This window comes from Osmerus eperlanus, chromosome 13, assembly GCF_963692335.1.
Source record: "Osmerus eperlanus chromosome 13, fOsmEpe2.1, whole genome shotgun sequence".
Lineage (NCBI taxonomy): Eukaryota > Metazoa > Chordata > Actinopteri > Osmeriformes > Osmeridae > Osmerus > Osmerus eperlanus.
In genome coordinates this window covers 9,010,160-9,035,123 of record NC_085030.1, presented here as the reverse complement: position 1 = coordinate 9,035,123, position 24,964 = coordinate 9,010,160, and the positions used below count along the sequence as shown (strand labels likewise).

The following is a 24,964-nucleotide window of genomic DNA, read 5'->3' as shown; positions in this document are numbered from 1 at the left end:
CTTGAAGACCCAAAAAAGATCCTCTCCCATCCACCCTCCAGAGACAGGCCTGGTGGTGGACTACATGCAGGGACGGGAAACAGAGGGAGCCATGCACTACCAACCACAGATGAGGGAATTCCGTACATTATGCCAACAACTTCAAGGGTTGTAACAGCAGGGATTTCCTGTCAGGGACAGTGACAGTACAGTCATCTCTACAGTTAAGACATCTTTTACACAATATCCCAAACCAGATATTGCCAGTATACCCTGAAGCAAATGTGTTGATTCTGAGGCTGGACTTTTTATGTATCCCTCTCTCTCTTTCACTCTCTTTCTCTCATTTCTGTTTAGCTCATGTCTGATCCTGTTTTTCTGTTTCTCTGTCAAATAATATGCTTGTTTTACTGTTCTAATGTACCTATAACTTTATCATGGGACAGTTGTGGGATTACACAATTAATTGACTGGATGCAGTATTTTGGGGTCCTGAAAATACACTGATTTCAATTGGGACCAAACAGGAATTAGCTTCAAATTACTTTAACAAAAGTTTTATGTTGTAACATTGGGATTTGTCATTGTTTGGAGTCCTAGTTTGTTCCTTCAGACTAAATATTTGCTTCAGCATTAGTCCTGATGACAAATACTTTAGAACAGAACTTGGAATTCCACATTGTGTGGGCTAAAGAGAAATGTCTTCACTTCCTGGAAGTGGAGAGTCCACAAATGTTTCCAAAACACTCTGTCTTATGCTAAGAATTTGTACACATGGTGTTTGGTGGGTGTGGGCTGAGTGAGGGCGGTATGGGAGACAGGCTGAGTTCAGTGCCGGGCAGGCATCAGGGCAGGTGAGGGTCCAGATAGAGAACGGGATGGGGCAGGGGGTCTTTTAGTAAGTGGACTGCCCCTGCTAATCCATCTGTAGTCATTTACTGAAGAGAGCAAGGAAAACTGACAGGTTTTAAGAGATAAGCTGCCTGCCAGGTAGGTGCTAGGTAATTTTAGTGTGCTTGTGTGTGTATGTATGTCTGTGTGTGTGTTACTCTATCTGAAACACTGTATGCACAGCACTGATGTGTGACCTAGAACGAATAAGCAAATACTGTCATTAAGTATTCTGAGAAATCCCAGGTGGAAAGTAAAACATTAAACAAGTAATGGGACTAATTAGGAACCATGCATACAGTAAAGTTGGACCAAAACATTTAGCAAATTGTGATATCAGTACATTCCTGTCTCATGTAGAATTTATTTGAAAAAAAAGTCACATCTTACCATTCTTTATGCCATGTTATAAGCTTGAAAATACAAGTTTTATAAAACTTGTGTAGTGTAGACTATAGAGTACAATACTGGTGTTTAGTCATCCAAATACATTTACCCACACCCCCTCCCCTCCAAATAACCTTGGACTATAAAACAATGATGTTATAACATTTCAGGAGGAAGTTGAAATTGAGTGCCAACATTGGCATGGTCAGCTCATTCTTGGGCAACAGCTGTTCAGAGCTGTACATGAAACAAATATAAAAAGTGTGTATGAGTGCGTGCATGTGTTTATGTGTGAGGGTGTAAGAGATGGGGCCTGGCCAGGGAATAAGTGACATTGTGTAATTCTATTGTCTTTATGGGTACAGTCTGATACAAATACAACTTTCCCTGAAGACACAATTCACATTTCTCAAGAGAAAATCCAATAAACTTGTTTGACTGGTAAACAAACCACCCACACAATGACAGTTCCCAAACTGCTTTGGGGAGTAAACTGAAAAGAAGGAAATCACAAGTGAGACTGTTACGCCACACCGACAGAAGAAAGGATGCCAGTGCTATGCTGACCAGCTTCAGCTGGCCACAGACCAAGCAGGAGTATTACATTCACTCAAACTCATCCTTTCCCCTCACCAAATGTAATAATAGCGGACAGCAGATCAGCAAGGTCACTGAGAATGACAAAGTCAACTGGCCAGAAAAGTTATTGGGAGAGACGTAATGTAACACAGGAAGAGAGGACCCCAAAAAGGTGCGGTAGACTGACTGACTGATCCATAGGAAGCGCTGGAGAACTGGGTCTTCCCTGTTCTCCCCGGTTCTGACTGGGGTGACCCCTCTGGCTGAGGGGCACAGCTGCTCCTCATGTTCCCCTCGACCCACACACAAACACCTTAGCCCCAGCCCCCCAACACACACTGCTTTTACTCACTGGCTTACATACCTCATCATCAGGAACAGGCCCTTCCAGACAAGTATCCTTGTAGCAACGTGCTGTCCCTCCAGTGTGTGTTCCGTAAACACCCCCAGCCCTCGCCCTCACAGCAGAGAGCCACTTGCGTAACAGTCAGAAGCCAAGCAGCACAAAATGATTGCACATGGAGAGGGCCTGTCTGGTTCATGAGAAAAATTCCCAGTGAAATTGTCACACTGCCGATTCCTTAGGTCGTATTAGGCTACTCTGAATCGATGTTGTAAAGCGATGCAGATGTGTGTCTAACTGTAAATACATATTGTAAATGCTGTATGTATGTGTGTGTGTTCTGCAGGGATGTTGGGGAGAGAGACACTGCCTGCCCCTCAGCTGTTGTCCTCTGGGGATACACACCTTCTTCACACTGGGAACTCGCTCAACCTTACCTGCAGGTACGCTTCACACACCTTCTAGCACACACAGAAACCCAACATGTTTATTAATGAAGTGAAGTCCCTGGTCAGAAACATTGGTGTGATGTGTCGTTTTTCATTGACTGTTTTGCTCCTTAGTACTGACATAGTGAGTCTGTCTGATAGAGATAAATACAAGGTAGAGATTTGTGTCTACTGTAGCATAGTGCACTAAAGGTCCCCCCCCCCCTGTCCCCCACACACACACCCCTCCCTTTAGCCTTTTATTAGACCTGGGTCAGGGGGTGAATCCTGGTACAGGCCCAGGTGCTGCCTGTTCTCTGGTCTCCATCACAGCAGCAATAAAGGCCCCTTTAGACGGACAGGTCGAGCGGAGGTGAAAGAGAGGGTGGGGGGAGAGAGAGAGAGAGCAGGAGACAGAGAGCGGATAGGGCGTGAGAGAGGCTCTAGGACAGTCAGACCACAGACTACGACACGACCAACCAGGAACAGGAAGCAGTGTGGTCCCCATTTATCAATCGGTTCCAATTGCCTCTGGGAGGAGAAGTTGGGGGGGGTCTGGGGCGATGGAGGGAGAGGCAGCCCCTGCTGCGGAGCACACGTTTGTTAAGCGTTTAGAGAGCCTTGCATCATTTCTGTAGGCTCGCCAGGAATGCAAAGCCCCATGGGCCTATCTAATGCAACGCTTCCCTACAAGGCCATGTGCTACAAAGTCTGGCCAGTGCTGCCCTGGCTGCCTAACGATGAGATGAGAGTTTGAAGTTGCTTGACCCGTAGGCTCTGTATGCAAAAGCAGTGGTATGCAAGACATGTTTGAAGCTCCTCTGGGATCGCTTTAATGAGACCTCTAAAATGGACACTGTTTGGACATGTGTGTTATTCATGCATCCTCATCCCAGGGAGCCCGTGTTCCCATGTGAAAGTCTGGGTTATCAGACGATTCGGAATCATCGGAACGTTCCTCAAACACTTCAAAATAAACATTGTTTGAACAGTCTTGGAGGGAGGGTCCTGACCTGGCACACCGAAACAAGTGCTGTGACATTTGAGAACTAAATTCTCAGGCATCATTTGTTGAAACTTGAAATTTACTTTCTGGGAAAATGAATCACACTAGTCAAAGCCATAATGATTCAGCAACTTGGAGGTCAGTGGTTAGTTCTTAGTGACTACCGTAAATCTAATGGTCTCCTCTGAGCCTAGTGCCTTACACACCAGAGGGCAACAATCAGGACCAGGCCGTTAGGGCAGGTGATGACATGAGGATGACCCAGGGGTAGTAGTGGCCCAGGAGTCTGGTGCTGCAGGGGAGCTGAGGCAGGGAGGGCTGCTTGGCCAGGCTTGTCAACACCTTGGGATCCATTCACTTTCCTTTCACCCCAACAGAGTGCACAGTGAAATGCAAGGATTTTGAAATATTTAATGCCTAAAACATTTCATCACTCCTTTGTAATAACATTAGAAATAACCGAATTATCTGTGCTGTTGTGGATGTCAGGGGCTCGGCCCCGCTGCTCTGGAGCCTGCCCTGGAGGGGGGTGGCGTCGGAGGGGGTGCAGGTGGAGGAGTGTAGGCCCGGGCTGCAGGCATACTGCAGCCAGCTGCTGGTGCATCACCTGGGGCCCAGCGACACGGGCCTGTACAGCTGCACGTACAAGTCCAGCTCCTCAGATCTGTCCAGCTCAGCCTACGTCTATGTGAAAGGTAAGACTTCTGATGGCGTTATGCTGCAACTAGGGTTGCACATTTCTTTACCATCTTGAATCTTTCATTTAGTACTCGCATAATGCACAATACACACTGCAAATTCACACAATATGTGTTTCATTAAAGGGTGTGAAGAGTGATGGAACAATACAGAGAAATCCATTTGCTAAATCCTCAATGTTGACAACGTCCTCTTCATTCTAATTGGAAGCCAGTCATCTCCATCGTGTGAATTTAGTTTAAAATAAGAATAGTGCTTTTTTTCTATAAACTTTTGACAAGGGTTTTTTCTGTTGGTTTGTTTTTATCGCATATGTTAATTTGTAACACAGGGCCCACGTTTTATATCATCAGTTTCCCACCATGATAGTGATTCTAGATTTGATGACACTGACAGAACAGTATGGCATAAACGGAGCCAACAAACACACCAACACTTAGTGGCGGTAATGGCCAGCGGCCGGGACCCGGTCAGCGAGCAATCTGACGTCTTCCTGCACGATACAAGAGCTGGAAGATATCCAGTCCTGCTGAGGAAAAAAAGAGAGGGAGAGGGGGAGAAATTAAGCAAAGACTCCATCCTACACCTCATTTAGCCTACTGCAAAGGATATAAATCAGCACATGTGGAGGAGTGGACAGTTTATAGTGACTAATATAAGACTGCAGCTGCATACAGGGGGGCAGGTTTCATGTTCATGGGGGATTTAGACCAAGTGAGACTCTCTCTCTCTCCCCATCTCTCTCTCTCTCTCATCCTCTCTTCTCACAGAGAAGCAATTTCACTGGTGCCCGACTTCTTGTGGAAGCGGGAAGGAGAGTGTGATTGCGTCGGAAGCTCTGCTCGTTGACTATTATTTCCTGCTCCGGCTTCTGTTTTTCCAGCCTCTCCCGTGGCTCCTGCAGCTTCACACGACAGCAGTGCTGCTTTCTCCCTGTCCCAGGCCCCTGTCCCAGGCCCTGGGCCACGGGGCCTAGCGCCCTCTCAGACATGTGGTGTGAGCTGTAATCAGCTGACAAACAGCACGTAAACACCTTCCTGGGAGCACGACAGGAGAATAGAGTAATTAAAGCATGATGCCTTGTAACATTAATTACAGCTTTTTACAGTATGCCGCCTGCTGCAACATGATTGCAATACTTTAGTTCAGACATCTTGTTTAAAAAAAGTGGAAGGAAGTAAGAGTCATAGCAAAAAATGTCCTGTCCTGAATGGATGATGAACTTATAACCCACTAGTGACTTTTCCTTCTACCTCTACCATCTCGGACCCCTGACCCCCCCACTCCCACCCCTCCGGCCTTCTGACAGCATGCTTGTACCATGTTTAGTCTACCCACTCTCCTTTCAAAGCACTTCAACTTCTTATTAGATCATATTGCATGTTTGTTCTCAAAATAAGAGTCCCTTTATCGCACCAATGCGGCTTGACCTCACACCAATCGCCGGGTATTTATCTAACGTTTGTCTAAGTTCCCACAGCGGTCCTCTGCAGTCAGAGCCAGCTAGAGGCACACCAGGCCTGCCCACCCTGGTGAGACAGGCCTGGTGGCTTCAGCAGAACTGTTTGTCTGTTTCTCTGCACTGGGCTGCAGCAAGCAGAATGCTGTTAGTGGAATGAGACGACCTCACTGCTGAGCCAGATTCTGACTGATCTCAGTGTGAGGTGCCCTGACGTTGCCCTGGTTCAATAGCACTTGAAAGCAGAACTCCCAAACCTGATCTTGTTTGCTCGGTTTTTAAATACTATCAAAACAAACACAATGCAATCAAAATGTTCTGATGTAGTCGTTACTCCTTCGCTCTTAAGCTCCTAAACCTCAAAGGAGAATGACTCGACAGCTTTATGGGTGACAATATCTTGTTTGCAACTGGAACGTCGCTAAATTGCTTCTCATCCACCTGATGTGTTCTACAGATCCTGAGCAGCCATTTGTGGAGCACCGTAATGGCATGCCAGATATCGTGTACATCTACAGACATGAGACCACGTTGGTCATCCCTTGCAGGACCACCTCTCCCAACCAGACTGTCACTCTGAAGGGGGTGAGTCTCCTCCCTTAAATACATTTGATCATGCTGGGAGGGAGGGGGGGCCACCCAGCCCAACACACACACACTCTGACAGGCCACGTTCTCACTATTGTGGACTGTGCGGTGCGTTTCAATGTCATCCGACTAAATATATTTTAAAATGGCTGCAGGTGTATTTTTCCATTCAGACTCAATACATAGTTGAGAAAAGTGCTACTTTTGGGTTTGTACGGATGCGTTAGACCAATCAGAGCACAGACAAAACTCCACAGTAGCCCATAGGTAGTATGTGTCATGGAAATTATGAGCTTGTCCACCTTAGAAATAATTTAGCAACTGCTAATTAATTGACTGCTGTTTAAGATGGTCAAATTTAGGGCCGGGTTTTCATGGTCAGTTAATTTAAAGAAGAGTAAGGACAGGACAGCTAAAGATAAAGTTCGAACTTTCTTAAGTGTTAAGGTGAATGTGTACATTGACGTCTATATTGACGTCATCAAGTCACGAAAGCGCCGTTGCTTGTGACGTTTGCGAAGGAATATAGTAAACACCGGCTCTGTGCACTTAGGGAGTCGCAGTGTTTCTCACAACCATCAAATGGTGGGCCGGCCAAGACTCCGGATGTGGACGGAGGACAGTGGCCGGAGAGAGGCAAGCTCAGGGCCAGAGAAGGGAGTCATCCTGTCTGCTTCCTGTAAGAACAGGAAGCTACTCTTAAGACGGTTTTCTCAGAATAGAATATCCATCTATATATACAGCCTCGATTTCTCTGTTTTAAACATCAAGTCCAGGAAATGCAGATTCGAAAACACTGATGTGACTGCGCCCAATCAGAGACAACAATAGTTAGGTGGTGTTCCGGAGCGTTATTGTTTAAGATTCCAGAACTCATCTTGAGGAGAAACTGAACTTGCCATCTTTGTTCTACCCAGCATGCAGATGGATTCTGAACAGAACACCGTGGTCCCTCAGTGGTATGATGAGATGGCAGGCAAAGCCAAGCAGCGACCCCAACAATAGAAGGTTCTGTTTGGATTCTCAGGGTTGATTTACGACAATGCCTGGCCATGGACAAACATGTCTTACATAGATGGCACAGATAGGGTCTGTGTGACGTTCCTGCTCCGGGGAGATCTATGGCACTCTTCCTTCCGGCTTCCTTCCTTCCTCTCCTCCTTGTCTGCCAGCTGACCACTTGGCCATAGAACAAACAGCAGAAGTTAAACTAGGGAAAATAAAGTAATAAAGTACCCCCCCTCCCATCTTTTTCAAAGTTGACAGCTCTTCATGCATCGACGCATGGGTAATTGCAATGGTTACTCTCCCTAAAAAGAAAAAACGTAACAGCTCCTTTGATTTTCGTTTCAGGTGCACAAGATCAGAGTTTCATATCAAACACAGCCATGCCTCTTTCTACTTTAATTTGACTGGATGACTGCTTGCTAAATAAGCATTCACTCTGTCTGTGTGTGAGGCCTCCTCTGATCTGTGCAGCTTCTCTCTCTGACTGCCCTCTCAGGAACCACCCCTGACTCGGGTAATCGAGCAGGGCTTGGAGTGGGACCCGAGGGTGGGCTTCAAGATCCCCTACGGCTCCCAAACCATCTACAGCCAGCTGACCTGTGTCTCTGATGCCAACGGACGACGGGTCGAGTCTACATACATCCCCCTCCGAATCAGTCAGTTCTCACCTTACCTAGACGAGATGTGGATATCATCTAATACACTTTGTCATTGCAATTTCTATTTCAACAATGAAGCGCTTAAAGTGGTTTCGATCATGGGTTATTATACGTGTATAGTACCTGTCCTTGATCATTTCGATTGACGTCCTTTTCACTGTGTCCATGATTAACACTGTTGTGGTCACTGCAGCTTCTACTCTGAGGAACGTGAAGTCCACCCCAGACAGAGCTAGGGTTCTTGTAGGAGATACCCTCCAACTCAACTGCTCTGGACAAACCACCTTCAACGGGAGAGTTGTGTTTCACTGGGACCTACCCAAGAGAGCAGTGAGTTCCTAGTGGTCAGTGGGACCGATGGCATTGTGCTTCTGCTGATGACATAGTGCTCAATTGCTGATTGGTCAAATGTGTACCCAGGCCAATCGCACCTATACGGTCAAAAAAAGCAAAGAGAAGCCCAGTAAGAACAGCACCTGGACCAGCAGCTTCGAGGTGGCCCACGTCACCATGGAGGACAGAGGGATGTACAGGTGCACTGCCCAGGTCGACACGACCAAGAAGCACGCCGGCTCCAGGGTTCTGGTCTATGGTGAGTGGATCGATGTATCAAACCGCACAGAGCTGTGTCAAATGATATTTTAAATTCTGTTGAGAACTTCTGTCTGCTAGTCCCCTGATCTTGTCGAAACGCACCATCCACTGAACTGAAAGAGGAAAAAATCAGGTCAGGGTCTGTTGCTGACAAAAGTCAGCTGAGTTGCATTAAGTGTTGCTTCTTTATGGTCTGAGTCCACACTGTCAAGTCTCTTCTCACTGGCACCTTATGTTTCAGAACATCCGTTCCTAAACATCACCCACAAGCACAAGGCCAGAAGAGTGGTCATCGAGGGGGCCAAGCAGGTGGTGTTGGAGCCCAGGGTCAATGCACTGCCTGCTCCAGACATCATCATGTGGTAGGAATGTGACCCATCGTTCGCTTTGTGCAAAGTCAACGTTATATAACAGAGACAGAAAAGCCGGCATGATAGGATTTTAAACTGTGAGGAAACGGAAAATGTCATACAGCATGTTTATCTCTGCATACAAATACATCCTGGTGTGTTTCAGCACTTTACCCCAGACTGGCAAATTTCAGCCTTAGTGATCGGCACATGTCATACTTATAGATAACTTACCTGACACTTCTCCCCTGTCCCAGGTATAAGGACGGAGTCCCCATCTTGAACTCCACCTGCTATGAGTCCTCAGAATACAGCCTCACCATCAGAGAGGTGAAGAAGCGAGATGAAGGGGTCTTCACCATCTCTCTGGGCAACCAGGAGAAGGGCTTGTACAGGAATCTCAGCTACACTCTGGAAGTGGATGGTAAGCTGCCTGTATATCCCTCCAAATGACGGACAATCCTAAGGAAATGAATGCTAGGCTGTGCCATGATCCAGTGTGTGTGTGTGTGTGTGTGTGTGTGTGTGTTTGTGCTCTGGTTCTGGGCCTGGACTCAGCAGTCTCCTGAGTACTCAGCACTCTGCAGTCCAGCCCCAGGTTCAGACTGCGCTGGACGGCAGGTAGCAGCTCCAGAATGAGAAGAATTTGGGGTCTTGTTATTTCCAGGGCAGGATTGACGTAGCAGGGGCAGCTGGTGCTGATTAGCGAGGCTCTTTTGAAGGGGCTCGGAACAGTGTGTAAACGGTCTGGGCTCTGCTCTGCACGCAGACCTCAGTCATTCCACATACACACATACATACACACACACATACTCACACACTGTACTCACCCCCTAGTCAGGGCCATTTATTTACATCCTCACCATGTGTATATACAGTGCAGCTCATGTAAACACATTGTTCTCTACACTCGTGGCATAGGCTTGTGTTTTGGAGGGAAATGTTTTCCGATTGTGCAGAATAATGTGTTGTCATAGTGATATCATGAATACTGCTGACTGGTAACAAAACTCCCAACTGTTTATGTCTATTTTCAACCCATTCTTTTTCTGTTTTCAGGAATTAATCTATTAAGAGTGTAAAGATCATCCCTACGCTCCCATATAAACAGTGTTTATGGTCCTTTACTATATCGAGTAACATGTAACATATTATTATTGGATTGACACAAAACACAAGTCTTAGACACAAATAATGGAAGGGGCGAAATGTTTCTGTTTTCTGGTAACAATTAGGAAACTATTTTAAACATCTATCAAGTGTTTGATGTACTGTAGGCCGAGAGCACATGCTCAGCAAGGGACCAACTAAGGACAGTAGTGCTGAGAGATAATATTGGGTGTGGAATTTGCCTGCAAATTAGAGGCCCCGGGTTCAAATCCCCCCTGTCCATCGCTTTGGATTAAAGTGCCTGCCAATTGAACACATTCTTATTTGGCATGACAGAACCATTTCAGGGCTCGCCTTCTCTCACCGACTGAGACAGAAAGAATCAGTTATTACACGTCATTTCTCTCTATCTCTCTACTACTTTCTCTCTATGACTCTGTCTCTCTCTCTCATTCCCCCCCTGGCTAGTCAACGGGCCACATCTGGTCTGGAGACAGGGAAGCTGGAGCAGGGTATCAATCAGCTTCAGGCACTTCAGAGCCTATGGTCCATAGGACAACTGGTGTCAATGACACCTTCGTCATGCTTAGTCATTATGACTAACTCCCCTCGTTATAAAGACATTACATGGTCTGACCATTGGGGTAGACTATCGTGGATGTAACCTCTGTTAAAGTTGTAACATCTGTCTGTGCGTGCGTGTGTGTGCGTGTGTGATCCACAGTGAAGCCTAAGATCTTGGAGGAGGAGGTGGCTACTGCAGACGTGCAGCCCTACATGTTCGGCAAGCAGCACAAGTTAACCTGCACGGCCACAGGATCCCCCACGCCTCAGGTCACGTGGCTATGGCAACCATGTCACCCGGGCCCAACCATCAAACAGTGAGTCATTATCTTGTTCTGTGGTACTGTAGGCTGTACTCTTTTTTTTTTTTTTATAAAGAAACAAGTAGAATGATTATTTACACATTGACAAAACATCAGCCACATTTAACCCCTTGATATCGTGTTCTCCGAACCCACAGAATCGAAACTGGACTGAAAAGTCATAGTGTTTCCTTAATTCTCAGCAGGGAATGAGTAACAGGCTTACCAGTTTCACCTTAAGTCCTTTAGTTCCAAGTAACAGACACATAGAAAGTAACAGTGTCAGTCTCAGTTGTACATAAACATTGTCATAACAATAGACAGTCATCTTTTCTAAGCAGTTGTAGCTCTACTTTGGAGCTGGGCCTTGTCCTGACAGAACCAGCCTGCTCTACTTTCTGTAGGCACTATTTTTGTATGTCGCCTTGGATTCAAGTGTCTGTGAGCTCAGAACCATAGAACCCTCTGCTGTACCTAACCAGAGACTTCCACAAAAATCACAGGGCATTCATCCGTACATTAATATTAGTTTATTAAACTTGTTTTTGTGGATCTGATCAGTCTAGAGTGCAGCCTGCTTAGATGATCATGGGTGATTGTGTGTAAATGTCAGCCTGCTTGTGAACCTTCCTAAACAAGAGGAACATTCCCCGAGTGCAGGAGCAGGGCCAGTGGGGGTCCAGTCCAGTTGTAAGATCAGGCAGACAATGGGCCATTACAGCAGGGTTATCAGAACACAACACGGCTGGCAAAACAACTCTTTGGAGTGGCGCACAATGGAGGAACTGAATTATGTTACACTCCAGGCAGCATGTAACTATGTCTCCGTTAATTATCCATAATTATTTTGTCTGAAAAAACACGCCGGGCTGCCAAGTTTGTGACAGAAATAATGGCGAGGGGTTAGTGGTGTCAAAGTGCCCTTGTTCTGCAGCTCCAGAGATAATCAGCGCTGGCACTGGATACACTGGCTCACAAACGTTAAACACACCGGAGGTTTCCACCAGCTAATGAGGGAGACAGACAGAGGTCGGTGGGAGGCAAATTGAACAAATGTTTGTTTTATATAGTTCAGGACCTTTCTAGTACATGTCACTGCAAATAGAATACTTAGTCTCAGGGTGCGTACCCGGTGTAAACTCCTGTCCTTTAGTAGGGAGAGTAGTGGAAGCACAATGTCTGATAACTGTGGGAGTTTGTGGGCTGTGGGAAGGGAAAAGAGGAACCTGGAGTAGGACAAGGAAGGCTGGGCGGGGAGGGGGGGGTTGTCGGAGGTGGAGGTTGGGGGGGGTCATTCCTTATCAGCAGGGTGAGAAGTTATCAGCCGTCCCTTGTTGACCCACCAAGGTCTGGGGATCAGCCTTATCTCTTGTGACCAGAGCGCGAGGGGGGGGGGGGTTCCTGTGTGAGCTGACGCACAGCACGGCCCTTCCTGTCACGCTGCCGTTTCCTCTGCCTGGCTGCCTCCCCACTCATCAGCCTGATGGTTTCCCTCCACAGGCAGAGGAGGGACAGGCTAGCAGACGGAGACACAGGCAGCCGAGGGAGAGACAGACAGATAGAGGGAAAGAGAAAGAGAGAGGGAGGGAGGGAGGGAGGGAGGGAGGGAGGGACAGGCAAATGAGAAGAGACAGACACAAGACACTATCTTAATTTGTACCGACTTTTTCATCAATCTGTGTTTATCCAGAAGTTTAATGTCCCTTGTCTTCTTTTCATCACAGGTGCTTGATTTACATTGAGCCTATCCCAGTCCAGATACACACAAAAGGCAATTATCCACACAACTGGATTGAAAGCATCAACAACAGTACAGAGCTGCTGAAGGGAAGCATGGAACCAGGAAAAGAGAAAAAGGTTTTTGCCTTTTATTTTTTGTTGTTTAGGAGAAATTAATTACATAAACTGTAGAGTATGTTGCTAACTTCTTCATTGAAAATGGGTAAGTGGACCTGGAAAGAATTTATTAAATGAATTACTCATCTAAACATTCACTTTCTTTGCAGAACCATTCAAATGAATGGGGATCTTGCAGTCAACTTTCAATGGGAAACATAATTTGAATGGGATTTAAATTGACAGTAGATTAGTGCATCAGAAATATCACTTTCTAGTTTGTATGGCATTGATAACTACTTCCACACACATCTCAACAGGCCCTGTATTCAGCAAACACCACACATATATCATCATGTCTCATATAATTGGACTTGGATGTAACAAGGCCCCTCATCCACAACCACAGTGGAGCATTCTAGCGCTCAGGATCTCTGCCAGCTTTTTTGACTCTGTTCAGACGAGCTCCTCTAAACCACCTATCTGTCCTAAAACTAACCATAGAATATATTTGCCCTGCTAGAGTGAAATACACCCACTCTCTCACTGTCTCTCACACACACACACTTTCTTAGAACGTCTTTTTAATGTAACCCTTGGCTGTAAATGAAGCAGCTGCAGGCTCAGCCTGGGCTTGGCAAGAGAGCAGCCTTTATTCTAACATCAGTGAATCTTTGTGTTTTGGAACACTGAGAGCAGCGGACTCCTCATAAATAGCACAATAGCCATACGGCTCAAGCCATGCGTGTGCAGGCAGCTTAGAAGGGCCTTTTATAGAGTATCTCCTCACTGTGCTGACCTGTGCATAGATCAGATACATTTGAACAACAGCACCTTTTTGGAGGCAACTGTGTGCTGTGCTGTGTCTCCTTTCGTGTCATGTTAATATGTTGAGTGTTACAGATAATGGCATGAGCAGAATGCATGGAAACATATTACATAAACAGAAAGGCTTAGCTTTCCAGTGGTCCACTCATTTTTTATGACCTCACAACTGCAACAAAGGTCGGCACATTTCGTCATTTAAACCTGCATCCACTAAACAGTCAATCACTTCCTCGTTCAAAAAACTGACCTCCTCTTGGCACACATTTCTAAGCCATGCTGTACAATGGAGAGACTGTAGACATCACAGCTCATGTCCTAAGGGAGCTTGTTACTAAAACCACTCACCCCAAACTTAATTAAGTGCAGACCTCAGCTGCTTCCCCCAAAAGTATATCTAGGATTAGTTGAAAGACAGCCTGTCCAACATGCTGGGTCAAATTGGGGCATAAATCCACCAGCATGTTAGCATTTCAACAGGAAAAGCAAACCACAAGAGGAGAAAAACAACAGTAATCTATCATTAGCCAAGCACGAGCAGGTCTAGTAAACCTGACTAGCCTCTATTCCTCTTCTGTAATCCAGGAGTTGCAGATTTATGCAGGTATTTTCCCTTCCTGACCATGCATGATTAATGGTTCTCAGATTCATATTAACTGGGCACACACACAGCCAGTAACAGAAGCTTAGGCCCAATTCACAGGGAATAAGTTCCAATCTGTGATAATCTTGACATAATAAGGGGAGGCGCCTTTTTATTTACAGGCTTTGTGGCCAAAACGCCAGTGCTTTACTGGGGTGAGGACTAAGGGTCAGTGATAACAAGCGCTGCTTTAAAAGAGAGGGATTTGTTGGGAGTGAATTCTTCTCTGTCACCCCACATAAATCGTTGTGGCCCGTGAAAATGAGTGTGCCCGGGGCCGGGCCTCTGAGGGGCTCCCCAATGCTCCTGGAAGAGCGCTCACGGTAGGGGGGGCAGAGTGGCCGGGCGAGGGGGGGGTAGAGGTGGGGCCGGGGGTCACAGTGCGTCTGGTCAGGTCACCACTTTGGGACCGTGAGCACTTGTTGAGATGGCTGTTTTAGAGCTTGTGTTACATTATTGTGAGTAATGGCTGTAAGGTGATACCGCACAACCATGCCGTTAGCGCTTTGACAAACGTCATAACAATTTGAGGTGGACAACTTAATGTCACTTTTTAACTGCTTTGCTTTTCTGCCTAAACATGTTTACACAGCTCCCATAGTGAGTACTTGCCTTGAGCACTTACAACACTGAAAACACTGAAAATGTGGCAGTGGCTAAAGCTGTGTTTCTGAGGGTCAGAGCACAATAGTTCCTGAAGCCCAGGAAGTTTCTCCCAGACAATACAGCCACAACATTCTGAGGCTTTTGATATATCTACAATGAAAACAGATGTCATTCTGAACAGAAAACAGAACCCCATGCAATCTGGCCCCTGGTCCAAATCTCAGTTATTATTATGTCTACTTAAGCCAGTAAATGGGTTCTACTCAAGCGGTGACAGAATTAAGTGTGACATTGTAAATGCTCTTCAGGAAATGACATGGGAGCAGGCGTTCCTTCTGTGCAGAGGAGACACAGTGGGGTTCAAGACTCCAGATGTATCCTTCTATTAATGTGAAACACTGGAGAGTATAAAACACACAAGGCTTAACGTTGGCCAATGACCCCACCTGCTAGATGGCTGAGCGGTGAGGGAGTCGGGCTAGTAATCTGAAGGTTGCCAGTTCGATTCCCGGCCGTGTCAATTGACGTTGTGTCCTTGGGCAAGGACACAACGTCCTTGCCCAACGTCCAACGATGCTTCGGGGGGAATGTCCCTGTACTTACTGTAAGTCGCTCTGGATAAGAGCGTCTGCTAAATGACTAAATGTAAATAACCATGGGATCATTTAGTGCGGTAATGTCAAATGTGCTGAATGGACCTACTGATTGGTCTATGCTTCTTCTGTCCCGCCCCCAGACTGTGAGCATGCTGGTGGTGGGAGTGGCTAACGTGTCGGGGGTGTTCTCCTGCTCAGCTCAGAACACACTGGGCACCGCCACCCTGCGGACCACCTTCTACGTGGACAGTAAGTGGGTTACTCTGGAAACATCTTGGGGAGACGTTAACAAAAAAGAAACAACCTCAAGTTGATTTTGTACCGCACAGTTTGAAATTACAAGGAGAAATGCTCCGGTGGGTTTTATTTTATCGGCCAGAAGTACTGTACTCCATACATTTGGTTTCTGTCAAATGACCTACACATATGCACTGTAATGAACAGTGACGCTGGAGAAGGAATGCACAGATTGTATTGTGCAATAAAGAGACTGGGGGAGTGGGGGGGGTGCATTAATTGAAACCATCTTCTCACGACACAGGCAGGCCTCAGGATGGAAGAGAGGCCGGCACACACGTCCTGAGCCATATGGTGCTGTATTAATGACTCCAGTTTAAAAACTGCTCTGAAACTCACAGCAAAGCCGGCTTGTCGGTCCTTCCTTTCAGTGATCCTGCTGCTGCTACGTGAATCACTTTTTATATGCATTTGATCTGAGCACTTCCAAATGTTGAGAATTGAAAACCCATCAAGTTGGTTATGCAACACCTGCGTGAGAGACCTTTTGTTACACGCAAGCACTGCTCTTATTGGAGGAAAGGACTGAGAGTACTATGGCAAAAGCTCCCGGTGATAGATGTGAAAAAGAAAAGGAAAGGGCTGGGGCTGGGCCCGGGGTCAGCCTGTGATTGGAGGCCAGACAGGATGCTAAGCTCTGAGGATCCGGCTTTAGAGAGAATGGGAGAATTCCCAGGAGTGAGTACTGCACCATTCCAGAGGTGGGGATGACTGAGAACCATGGAATGCTGCTGAAACGAGGACAGAATTGTAATAACAGCTGTCTTCTCTTACGGAACACAGAATGCTCTCCAGCGTTCTGCATAAACAAGCGCCGTCTGGCCCCCCCGGGGTCTGGCCCCTCGCCCCGCCTCCTATTGGACGAGGGCAGAAGCGCCATCAGCCTTGCCGTCCACAGGCAACGTGCTTCCAATTAGCAGTGATGAAACAGGAAATAGCTGCTAATTTGACATTCCTGGCACCGTGATGTGCGGGGGCCATGTTAGGCAACTCAGCCCCAAAATAGCTTCAGTCAGCTGGGTCCAGGTGGATCTTCCTCATAGAAAAGAGCTTATGTGAAATCTCTTGGCATGAGATTGATGATTCTCAATCACAGTTGTAGTAGTCCTTGTGAGCTCCCTAAAATAAGATAATACCATTTTAGATGACACATATTCAATTGTGCAGTGTATGATATTTCTTTTGTCTGTAAGTTTCAGTTTGTTTTAAAAAGCTGGTGTGGTAGGAATTACATTTAGTTTTTCCTTCTGCCGTATCAGATCACTCCCAGCACCTGGCCATCGAACCCCAGAGTGCCATCGAAGGCGATGACATCACTCTGACCTGCCGTGCCACACGCTACCTATACACGGACCTGCAGTGGTACGACCCGCAGAACCGCAGCGTCACCACCAGTGAGCTCCAGCTCAGCCCCTATGCCATCTCCCTGGCACTCATCCTGACCAACGTGTCTCGGGACCACACGCTAGGCTACCAGTGTCGGGCCCAGAACCACCAGAATAAAGTCACGCAGAAGACATCTGTTCTGACTGTCAATAGTGAGTAAGCAGAGGAATGAGACCAAGTCTGGTCAATGTAGTTTTTTCCCAGTTTTGGCTGAACCTCCTAAGAACAGTCAAGTTAATATGACTGCAGACTGTAGAGGTCCAGCTGCGGTAGATCCTCATTCTGAAAAACTCTTTATGTCATAATGAGTTAGCCAGGAGAGGAATATTGCAGCAAAGCAAAAAGATCTTAACTCTCTCATGTGTACGGTATTTGATTGGCCCAGAGAGGAAACACCCCTGGCTCAGCCAGAACCTGACCAATCAGGACGTGAACAGCAGCAGCACACTGACATTAGCCTGCTATGCCTTGGGAGTGCCCCCCCCCTACATCACCTGGTACAAGGACAACATACCTGTGGAGGAGGGACCAGGTGAGGCCTACTTGACCAACACTATTCTGCACTACACATTCAGTGTGACACTAAAGAACTTAACAACATAACTTCCTGACTGTACTGAGCAGCTAAACAAAATGTCAGCAGTGAAATGTAATAAATATTGATTTCAAGTGAGCGTGTGTGTGGTGCAGGTATCACCCTGAGGGAAGACGGAGTCTTGATCATCGAGAGAGTGAAGAAAGACGACGAGGGTCTGTACGAGTGCCAGGCCAGCAACGACAAGGGCAGCGTCAAAACAAGCGCTGTCGTCACCGTAGTGGGTGAGCTGCTGACCATCTCCATCTCAACCCCACAACAGCACACACACACACACACATACACACACAGTTGTCAGATAATCAGAGTGTGACCATTTGATGAGTCATTGTAACTCTATTCACAATGCTCTTTGACTGGTTGAGTAACAGTCTGTAAACCACATCCGGTCAACCAATTAAATTGTCTACTAACACTGCATGACCATACAAAGCTTCTAAAAAAAACTAACATTCCAAGCTTCTAAAAAATCCTCTCTGCCAGATTTGGACATGTGTTCATCTGTCCCCAGTACAAATAGCTCCAGCCAGAAATGATTTCCAGTGTCCCCTGAGAGAGATGCTAGAAATGCCAGAAGAATTCCTCTGCAGGTTTTATGATAGAGGTTCCAGCCAGGTCCTTGCCCGCGGGACATGACCTTGCAAGGGGTGTTAAGAGGTCCACTAATGACTGTGGCCACGGCCCACCCGTTATCCTGCACTGGGACTGGAAACACAGGCTGGAGCACGGAGAGGGGGCAGGGGACGCAATGAGGTCATGTGACAGTATTCTCCTAACTAGACCTGGCACCAAAAACAGATTCCAGTTCGTTCAAGCCCAAATCCCTCGGCTTTCAGCCCCTGATGTCGGAATCATCCATTCTGTAATGAGAAAGATGTTCTGCAGAAGTAGGACTATCAGTGTAAACTTTTGATTTGGTCTTTTCATGTAGTTCCTGCAGCTCCATGCAGTGTGAGTGGGCTACAGTGTGTTGACACTGGGACATTGTTGTGTGACAATTGATTTAAAACAGGGTGGTATACATAAACAAAGAAGTGTGTTTCCTCCTGAAGCTTGCATGTGTGTACATAGTGTACAACTCATCAGAGGACGTAGGTCAACTGTCAGATATCTTAATGGATTCCTTGAAACGGAATCGCATAACAAGCACTACACAACCAGGTGTCAGTCCTGCCCAACTTGCAGTATATCTGTCCCTGTTGGGGTCAGATGGCTCAGAGGTTAGGGAATCGACCTATTAATCAGAAGGTTGCTGGTTTGATTCCCGGCCGTGCAAATGACGTGTCCTTGGGCAAGGCACTTCACCCTACTTGCCTTGGGGGGAATGTCCCCCTGTACTTACTGTAAGTAGCTCTGGATAAGAGCGTCTGATAACTGTAAATATAGTTTTAAAACGTACTTGATTTCGTTAATCAAGGCAGTCATTTCAGTTTTCCTGTTGGTGTGTTTTCAGGGGATGAGGGGAAGCCGAACATGGAGGTGATCATCCTGGTGTGTACTGGAGCAGCTGCCACCTTCCTCTGGCTCATGCTCATCCTTTTCATCCGCAAGCTGAGGAAGGTGAGGCCCTTTGACTGATCTTTGAACTTTTACGACTCACTCTTCACCGTGACCATGTTAGGGAACGTTATTATAGAAGAATAAAAGCATATTTTGGTTAGACCCAGCGACTAATAGGGGGTTTATTGATTACCTATTTGTTTTCAATGCGTCTGCTTTTTTTTCTGCAACAGTATGCTATTAGCAGTTCTCAGCTCTTCAACCCTCACAGCACATTTCGGAGATTCTTGCATGCTTAGGCTCAGAAAGTGATCTCATCGTACATGTCATGAACCCAAGCTCCACGGACTCATGGTTTGTTGTAAAACTGTTTGAAGGCTACTATTTTTTCCAATTTTTATGATTTCCACATTTCCCAACATTCAAGAAGTTCTGAACTTGTGTTTGTGTGTACTCTTACGGCAGTGGAATAATAACACATGCTGCCATGCAAAGACAATAGGAGAGACATTACCACCAACCCCATTAAAACATTATGCTCATTATAAAAACCTTTATGCTCCAATGATTAAAATGTTCATGTTTTTTTTTTACAATGCTGAGTTTAAAGAGCACACTTAACTGGTACCATCCCCTACTTTCTAAAACCTCCAGAATCCTGCAAACTACAAGATGGGCCCCTCCATCATCATTGACCCAGATGAGATGTCTCTGGATGACCAGTGTGATCTTCTGCAGTATGATGGCAGCAAGTGGGAGTTTCCTCGTGATCGCCTGAGACTGGGTAAGCACTGTGACTGTGGCCTGGGTCAGCACTGTGACTGTGGCCTGGGTCAGCACTGTGACTGTGGCCTTGGTCAGCACTGTGACTGTGGCCTGGGTCAGCACTGTGACTGTGGCCTGGGTCAGCACTGTGACTGTGGCCTTGGTCAGCACTGTGACTGTGGCCTGGGTCAGCACTGTGACTGTGGCCTGGGTCAGCACTGTGACTGTGGCCTGGGTCAGCACTGTGACTGTGGCCTTGGTCAGCACTGTGACTGTGGCCTGGGTCAGCACTGTGACTGTGGCCTGGGTCAGCACTGTGACTGTGGCCTTGGTCAGCACTGTGACTGTGGCCTGGGTCAGCACTGTGACTGTGGCCTGGGTCAGCGCTGTGACTGTGGCCTGGGTCAGCACTGTGACTGTGGCCTGGGTCAGCACTGTGACTGCACAGCCCTGTCACTGGAACTACACTATCTAAACAGTCCTTCGGTATCAACACAATTCAACACAGGCCATAATAGGACCTAACTTCTGAAGACGATTTTATGAAGATTTTAATGGCTCACCCCACACTTCCCATAAACAGTTAAATGTCACGTTAGGTTTATGTTTTAGGGGACTTTTCAACATAACGCTGGGAACAGCATGCCCATGATGTTGAGATATATTACCAAGGTATGGCATGTGGCAGGGGTGTCACCCCCTCTAGAGAGGGTGGGTAACCCCAATCAGTCATCAGCGACCCGCTGCTGTCAACCGGTCTTAACGGCACCATAACCTTCCCCCAGTGGGGCACTGGCTGAGCAGGCAGAACCTGGAGCAGGTTGTTCTAATTATGGGCCCATAGCTCCCCTGGCAGGGAATATACAGCTTGATTTACTGCTCCCCATGGCGAGGAACTCTAATGTAGGCTCACTTACCCGATGGCCTCTGTCTCTGTTTCTCTCCTTCCCACTCTCTCCTTCTCTCTCCTTCTGTCTGTGCTCCAGGTAAAACCCTGGGTCATGGAGCATTTGGGAAAGTGGTGGAAGCCTCCGCGTTTGGGATCGACAAGCTCTCTACCTGCAAGACTGTGGCCGTCAAAATGCTTAAAGGTACACTATGTGCAATGAAGGTTATCGTTCCTAAGCATATGCACATCACTTAGAGTAGAAAGATGAATGATTACCCAAAGTTCTCAAACTCCCACCTGGAGAATAACAGTTATGATACTAGTCTACCTACACAGGCCAACAGACAGGCCAACGTAAAACAAACAAACATATATTCTCAGTTCAACAGAGGTCAAACAGCTATCTGCCATTTCAGCAGATGATTCTGTTTCTTGTGCATAAAGAACCCCAGAGCCCCATGTGCCTGTAATTAGCATTAGCATAAGGGGACCATTGATTTCAAGTGAAGCATTCGAGGGCTGTTCCCCCACACACACTTTGTTTTGGAGGAAGAAGCTGAGACCTTCATGTCCTTGGCGAGCGTGCTAGTGTTCAAGTAGGAGAGAACAGCACTGCAGTGTGCCAACGCTCGCCTGGTGATGCTAAGGTCCAAATTAGGAAATGAATCAATATGACCTTATGAAGTATCAACAAGAACATAAGTATATTCATTTTCATGAATAGTAAAAAATGTGAACGTTGATTTTCATGGGAGGCACAAACAACTGGAAACTTCTGTACGTGCGTGAATTATTGTAGCCGTGATTTACGACCACATTCCGGACCATTCTGAATCTGGCCCAACATATTTATCATATCAGTATGGAAACAGTGAGGATCCAGGCAGGAGAAACAGAAAGACCCTCTGGAAGTACATGAAAACCAGCTCTGGCGGATCAGACTGGGTGGTTTCTCTCTTCTCCTCTTTGGGTTGACATGGTCAAACTAACTTTACCCTGCGCTCTGCAGGAGATATGAACCACAGAGTAATGAGCCATCGTCATGATGATTCCACTGTGATGTATCTGCACTGGGAGGATAAATCACACTCTTGGCTGGATATTTCCAGCAGTGTCACGTCAACCCCCCCTGTCCATCCCTACTTCCCCACCCCCCTCCATTAATCACAGAGACGCTGCTTCTCTGGACTCCTCCACTCAGGTCAGACATAATGGGAAGCAGTTCTCCACCTCAGACCCACCATATGGTGAGAGGTTCTAGAAAAGGCTCAGGCTGCTGGGGTGATGAGCCGCTAAACCACCTACTGTTTCAGACATGGAAAAATCTAACTTTATTCCCAACGGTTAATCATTTATCACCTAACATCAGCTCGTCGTCTTGTAGGTTTATCATTAAATCGCAAGTTAATGTAAGTCCAATGACATTCAGCTAATGCTACATGCAAGAAAGTGAGTTATTGCATGATAACAATGCTATTTCATAAACAGAGTTCCCCCAAATAGCTTTCCAGATCACCAAAGAGACAAGAATGTGACACAGGCGCATAGTTAACACTAGAATACCACCTCCTTTCCTGTGCTTGCTTGGTTCTTGGAGGGAGATGTTGAGAGAATTATGGTTACCCATTAATCTTTAAGGATGCCCCTCCTACAAGCGATGAGTCACTTTGATGCTCTCAGGCTGCAGAAACGTATTTTTGTTACTAAAAAAGCAAGACTTGTGCTTCATGACCTCATGGATTTGGTGTTGTCTATTCTGGGGGACAATGTTGACAGCTATTTAAATATTGACTCCACATGTGTATAGCTATGTTTATTTAATGTTTCATGGTTTGATGTGTAATGTATGGGTGGTGCCCCCTGCTCAGAGAGAACCTATGTTTCCATATTGATTCATTCTTTACATACTGTTATCTCTGCATACCATCTTAATCCTGAACATTGGATTTTCTTATTTACATCATCTTATTTTTTCAATGGAAACATCTTGCAATCGTCATACAATATCAAAAAACTATGTGAAAATCTGTTTTTCTTAAATGTTGTTTGTATTCTGAACTTCATTGAACAGACATCAGTTTGACTTATCTTAAACTAACCAGAGGGGATTAGTAGATAATTCGATTTAAATTCCATAAATATAGCCATGTTTTTAAATTGTGAATATTATGCCCACATGCCATATTAGTTCTCTTCATGATCGGTGTGTGTGTTAACATGTGTGTGTGTGTGTGTGTGTGTGTTTGTGTGAATGTGTGTGTGTGTGTATATTGAAACAGGCGGAGCTACCACCAATGAGCGCAAAGCTTTGATGTCAGAGCTAAAGATCCTAATCCACATTGGTCATCACCTAAATGTAGTCAATCTTCTTGGAGCCTGCACCAAGCCTGGTGGTAAGCAGGTTTAAACCATGACATTAAGTTTTCATATTAAACATAGAACTACACACTTTGTACTATACACACAAGTGAAACCCAGGTGAACCTATAGACCGAATTTAACACAAACATATCAATAAAGATTTTCATTTGAAATGGTTGCAGACAATGCTTACTCTTAGTTGGGGAACAAACCCATCAAACATCTAAGTAAGCTCTGTTATTCAAGTCAAGCATGTTGGTTGCCTCGGAGATGACTCTGTGCTGACAGTGTCCTGTGTTTGTAGGTCCACTGATGATGATAGTTGAGTTCTGCAAGTATGGAAATCTGTCAAACTACTTAAGAAGCAAGAGAGCTGATTTCATTGTCTACAAGGTAAATACATGGGTTCGAGTAGCCAAGGCTGTTGACTGGCATTTTGTCATACAATGTTTTCAAGTCGGCTTTTCATCCATCCTGGAAAACCCCAGAATGTCAGCAATATTATTTCTGAATATGTCAGCTTCATTTCTTCTGAGCACCTGTTTGTGTGTGTGTGTGTGTGTGTGTCAGAGCCAGGATGGTAAGGTTATGACGTCAGGATCGGGCTGTGACCTGAGCGAGCTCATCAAGCGGCGCCTGGAGAGTGTAGCCAGCACTGGGAGCTCAGCCAGCTCCGGCTTCATCGAAGATAAGAGCTACTGTGACTCGGAGGAGGAGGAGGAAGGTAAAGGGCCCCGCTGGGTTCCTTCCCCTCCCCATTCAGCCCCCCATCACCCCCCTTCACTCCACTCTTCCTCCTCCTCCTCTCTACTCCTTCCTTCTCCCTACTTCCTTCCTCGCTTCCCCCTCTCCCTCCACGTATCCCCTTCTCCCTCACCCCCACTCTCATCCTTCCTCCACAACATCCTCTCTCCTCATCTTGGCCCCCATCCTCCCCCTTCTACTCCCAGTCCCTTCCCCCCCTTACACACCACCTTCCAACCTTCCCTTCAAATGTCTTTTCCGCCCCCAGCCTTCTCCCCACCTCTACACCCCACCCCCCAACTGCCCCTCGTCCTCCCCGCCCCTCTCACCTTTGCCCCGTCCTACCCTCCCTCCCCTTCGCACCTCTGAACCTCCCTCCCCCTGACTCCCATTGTGTTCTAGCCTGTGTTCTGGCCGTGTCTGATGTGACGTTTCCTGCTCACCAGCACAATCACTGGGGCAGCAGAGAGCACTGTCACCCACTGAGCCAGGCCTGTGTTTATATCCTGCCTGGCCCAGACCTGCCTGTTTGTCAGCTCCCACTCCTGGCCATCTCCAGCCTGACGAGGTGTTATTTCTGGTGGGATCAGATGTTTACTCAGGTGGGGCTGGTGGAAGGACTCCTCTGTGTTCCTCCACCCAGACCCCCCACTGACCCACCGCACTGATATCGCACGTCTCACCTCCGAGAGGAAAAAAAACACCAAGCAACCCCGGGTTGTTTTTTTCCTTCCTGTGTTTAAAGGATGTTTTTAAGAGAGTCTGTAGGTGGATGGATGTACGTGACAGAGTGCATCACATTGATGGTGTACAATATTACTGTCAGGGTTTTAGTAAAGGAAATACACAGAGGGATGGGCTACATGTTCCTATATTTAAGAAGGGCTTTTATAGTGCTTGCTTGGAAGCGTTAGACTGTGATAAATCATGTTTATGAAAACAAGAGGGTGTGTCATGGCCGTTTTCTGCTGTCTG

General features: G+C 46.6%; 1 protein-coding gene across 1 annotated transcript in view; it reads left to right on the top strand.

Annotated features, from left to right (window-relative positions):
- kdrl (kinase insert domain receptor like) overlaps positions 1–24,964 on the top strand; it is a 43,431-nt gene that overhangs the window by 4,253 nt on the left and 14,214 nt on the right. Inside the window, exons 2-21 of the mRNA XM_062475750.1 lie at positions 2,526–2,622; positions 4,103–4,308; positions 6,229–6,356; positions 7,864–8,023; positions 8,220–8,356; positions 8,447–8,618; positions 8,862–8,982; positions 9,228–9,394; positions 10,805–10,961; positions 12,671–12,803; positions 15,593–15,701; positions 17,009–17,287; positions 17,521–17,667; positions 17,826–17,954; positions 19,184–19,290; positions 19,885–20,014; positions 20,982–21,086; positions 23,164–23,277; positions 23,550–23,638; positions 23,816–23,969. Of these exons, the coding sequence (XP_062331734.1) occupies positions 2,526–2,622; positions 4,103–4,308; positions 6,229–6,356; positions 7,864–8,023; positions 8,220–8,356; positions 8,447–8,618; positions 8,862–8,982; positions 9,228–9,394; positions 10,805–10,961; positions 12,671–12,803; positions 15,593–15,701; positions 17,009–17,287; positions 17,521–17,667; positions 17,826–17,954; positions 19,184–19,290; positions 19,885–20,014; positions 20,982–21,086; positions 23,164–23,277; positions 23,550–23,638; positions 23,816–23,969 (2,841 nt within the window). The remainder of the gene's footprint in view (positions 1–2,525; positions 2,623–4,102; positions 4,309–6,228; positions 6,357–7,863; positions 8,024–8,219; positions 8,357–8,446; positions 8,619–8,861; positions 8,983–9,227; positions 9,395–10,804; positions 10,962–12,670; positions 12,804–15,592; positions 15,702–17,008; positions 17,288–17,520; positions 17,668–17,825; positions 17,955–19,183; positions 19,291–19,884; positions 20,015–20,981; positions 21,087–23,163; positions 23,278–23,549; positions 23,639–23,815; positions 23,970–24,964) is intronic.